General features: G+C 36.2%; 1 protein-coding gene across 1 annotated transcript in view; it reads right to left on the bottom strand.

The window, feature by feature from the left end:
- Positions 1-3,321, bottom strand: part of il6r (interleukin 6 receptor) — a gene marked incomplete in the record, with an annotated part of 17,114 nt that extends 13,793 nt beyond the window's left edge. The window contains 2 exon segments of the mRNA XM_014009706.1: positions 176-667; positions 2,033-3,321. Of these exon segments, the coding sequence (XP_013865160.1) occupies positions 176-667; positions 2,033-2,255 (715 nt within the window).
- Positions 3,322-3,801: the final 480 nt, after the last annotated feature.

Genomic DNA, 3,801 nt, shown 5'->3' with positions numbered 1-3,801 from the left:
TATATATATTTGCTTATTTTATATTATTTCTCGTGTTTAATTGCACCTGTCCTTCTCTCTTTTATGCAAGTTTGTTTTTGAAATACACCTTATAGTTTGTACGTGGTACAGTTTGTGTTTTGTTGTTTAATTAAAAAGGCCCACCTGTAGCCCCGCCCCCGGACTGAAAACTCACCTGTGACGATGACTGTGACAGTGAAGCTCTCCTCACCTCTGCTGTAACACGAGTATTTGCCTGTGTTCATCACCGTCACTGGATCCAGAGACAGAACCTCTTCCTGACTGATGACCGTGTGTTCCTCTTTGTTCTGACCCGACAGTTTGCTCCAGGTCCAGTGACGCCTCAGAGTCTCGTCTCCGGTGACCTTCAGCTGACCCTCATCCTCCTGGTCTGAGTCTGCTGCTGTCCTGCTGCTGGGGGTTGGACCGGCTGTACCTGAGAACCCCAGGTCTGGGTCTCCTCCTGCTGCAGGACCCAGGTTCCTCTGGCTCACAGAGTTCTGCAGAGAGGCCCCGGTTCTGACCGAGGTTCTGACTGAGCCAGGTTGGTTTCTGTTGATGCTGGAGGAGGTCAGGATGACCTCTGCTCCATTCAGCTTCACATCACCGCTGCAGCTCAGAACCAGGCTGGTACCTGGAGCCACGACCAGCACACCTGGAGGAGGATCTGCACAACAAACAAACAAACAAACAAACAAACAAACATTGTGTTCACTCTGTGTTGCTGTCTTCAGGCTCAGATCAGATCAGAAGCAACGTTGCAGAACCAAACCGACCCACTCTTTTTAAACTTCCTCTTTTGATCGGTCTCTGGTCCAGTTTCTGTTCTGTCGTCACCTCTGGTCTGACACAAACTGTTCTCCTCTGCTCCACTTTGATTGATCAAACTTAAAACAAGCTGTGGAGTTTGATTCACTGCTCACTGTGTTCCACACTTAAACTGACACAAACTCTGAGCTTTGATGCAAAAAACTCCTTTTTCTGGTTAAACGTTTCTGTAAGCATGTATTTAACAACATTTACATTGGTTTTAGTATTTTAAATGTCAACTGGAGTTTAGCTTAAAATGTGTCAAAAGGATGTAAAAGTAAAAGTGCTAAATTTCAACAGTGAACTTAATAAAACCAACAAAAATCACAACCTCAGTAAACTCATTAAAATCTGTTCAAAACCATAAAACAGGTTTTTATTCCAGCTGGAATAAATGACAAAATGAAATAATGTAAATTAAAATAATCACAGCGCAAGCTAACTTTATTTGTGAGCCATCATATCGAAATGAGGATTAAATCAAATTAGGTCAAAATGACCTAATTACATTTTCAGATTCTTGTCTTTAAAAGCTACATTTTGATACCTGGATCATCCTGATATCTTAATTAAATCCATATATATGACTTAATTTGTCTTGTTGGTTACAATAATACATAAATATTTGGTCTGAATCCTAATTTTGTTCATTTTAATGAGGAATTTTTGATGTCCTTATAAAGAGGAAACCTCAGATTATATTTGAATATTGAGATTTTCCAGCTAAAAAGAATCAAAAATTTACTAACTCACAGGGAAAATCTTAACATTTTAAGATGTTTTTCCTCAAAATCAGTTTTTTGTTGCTACTGCTCAAAAAAGTGCTTCAAACTTTAGTTTTATAATTATATTTCAGACAGTTCATTCTAAGGCTTTTATTCATTATATTTTAACAAAATGCAATTTTTTAAAACATTTTAGTCAAAACACTATATTTGCCTTTTTCTCCTTAAACCACTTTTGGACTTAATCCTTGTTTCAATGTGACGGGACACATTTCTCAAAATGTGATTGTTTTTGTTAAACGACTGAAAATGTTATTAACGCCATTAAAACAATTATTCCTTTGCTTTAAAAGTATTTGATTACTCATTACGTCATTAATAAAACACATTGTGCTCGAGTGAAAAAGTAGTTTTACTAGTTGATACGTTTTGTTTTTCAGAATAAAGGTCATTAAGTAAAACAAGTTTACAGGAGTAAAAACATTCAGAGCTCTCACCTTTTCTGGGACAGGACCCCTGAAAAAGGCTGCAAACAGGCAGGATGCAGCGAACGCACAGAAACAGGAGAAAAAGAACCATTTTCACCGCCTGTCTTCCCTTTAACCAGTTCCTGAAGGCATCACTCAGTTCATGGTTGCAGAGCGTTGGCTCACAGTCGCCTCGGTTTGCACCTGAAAGCTGAAGAAGAAACTGAGCGAGCTCCACTGCAGGCAGGATCATTAAAGACAAACGTCTCAGACCCGTTGTTGTGAAATCCCTGTTCAGCGCCGTTACACAGAGGAAATCCTCCTGAGAGTCAAAATAAAGCCCTCAGAGACGGGTCTGTTACAAACTGTCACTCATCAGCAAAATGTTTCTTTGGCTTTTTGACTCTTTTAAGTCTCTGAATGTGCAGAAAATATTTACAGCATCAAAAACAAATCATGTGTTTGAACATGATTTTATACCGAGCTACAGAAAGTGACAGAAGTCAATAAACTTAAAACACTTTTTGTGTTTAAACTTTTAAAAAAAACTGAAAGTTTTGATTTTGTTCTGCCTCGTTTGTTTCAAACATCGGTACAATTTGTTCTCACTGTTTTTAAGGATTTTATTCATCTGCATTCAAGAGCTGACATCTGAAAATAAAATCATGTTTTCATCTGTTAGGAAACGTAAACATTATTAATCTTTATTAATTAATATTTCTCTCATCCTGAGTTTATGAACAATGAAACTGGACTGATGTAATAATCTAGACATGAAGTTAATGTTTGGTTTTGATGTTCTCTCATTTGTGTCACAGCAAAAACATGCAGTAAGCATGACTCAGCACAATGGATCAATCAAATAATTTATTTAGACCAATCATCTTCAGATATTGATCATTTGATTTTCCCGTATGTGACCCATCACATCAAACTGAGGATTCAGTCAGATTTGGTCAAAATGATCTTTTTTTCAGATTCCTATTTTTTTAAACCCTTTAAGTCCAGTTTTTCTCCTTCATTTCTCTGTAGGTCCTGAACCGGGCCCATCGGGCTCAACAGGTTCATCTACATGTCGATCATCCTGATATCACCAGTGTTTCCACAGGTCTGCCTTCATTTGTTCTCCTGATCAGCAGAACTCTGATACTTGGCCTGAATCCTGGTTTAGGTTTTACCACTGACAACATTTTTCATGTCATTTTAAAGAGGAAACATCAAACAATATGTAGATGTTAAAATTAACCAGGTGCTAACTCGCAGGAAAAACAAATAATTTAAGGCTTTCCTGCTCAAAATCATGTTTTTACACTGTAAAACTGTCCATCTAACCAAGTTTTAAAATCTTATATCAGCCAAAAAGTCTTTTTGATCTTGTTTTCAGACTGATTTACTAAACAAGAACTGATTGTGTAAGAATAATCATCTTGTTTTCAGAATGTGTAAGATTATTTGTCTTGTTAGTCGGAAAATTTGACTGAACGGAGTAAGAAAATTTTACTTGGTAAGATTCTTGAAATACTTGATTTGACTCAATTTTTTCATATATGTTATGAGGCAGACTGCTACATTTACAGAAACCAATGTTTGTAACATTTCATCAACAAATTGTATTAGAAAACAATTTATATTTTAAAAATATAATTTGGATGAGAAATATTACTAAAAATCAACTGATAATGTCAAAAAAAATTTATTATCCTTAATAACCCATTTAGACAAAAAAAATGGATTTAAAGGGGCAATATCATGTAAAATCAACTTTTTTGAGTTTTATATCATGTTATAATGTTATTCTC

Source organism: Austrofundulus limnaeus, unplaced genomic scaffold (assembly GCF_001266775.1).
Source record: "Austrofundulus limnaeus strain Quisiro unplaced genomic scaffold, Austrofundulus_limnaeus-1.0 Scaffold60, whole genome shotgun sequence".
Classification (NCBI taxonomy): Eukaryota; Metazoa; Chordata; class Actinopteri; order Cyprinodontiformes; family Rivulidae; genus Austrofundulus; species Austrofundulus limnaeus.
Note: the sequence above shows the minus strand (reverse complement) of the source record. Positions and strands in the feature narration are given on the sequence as shown.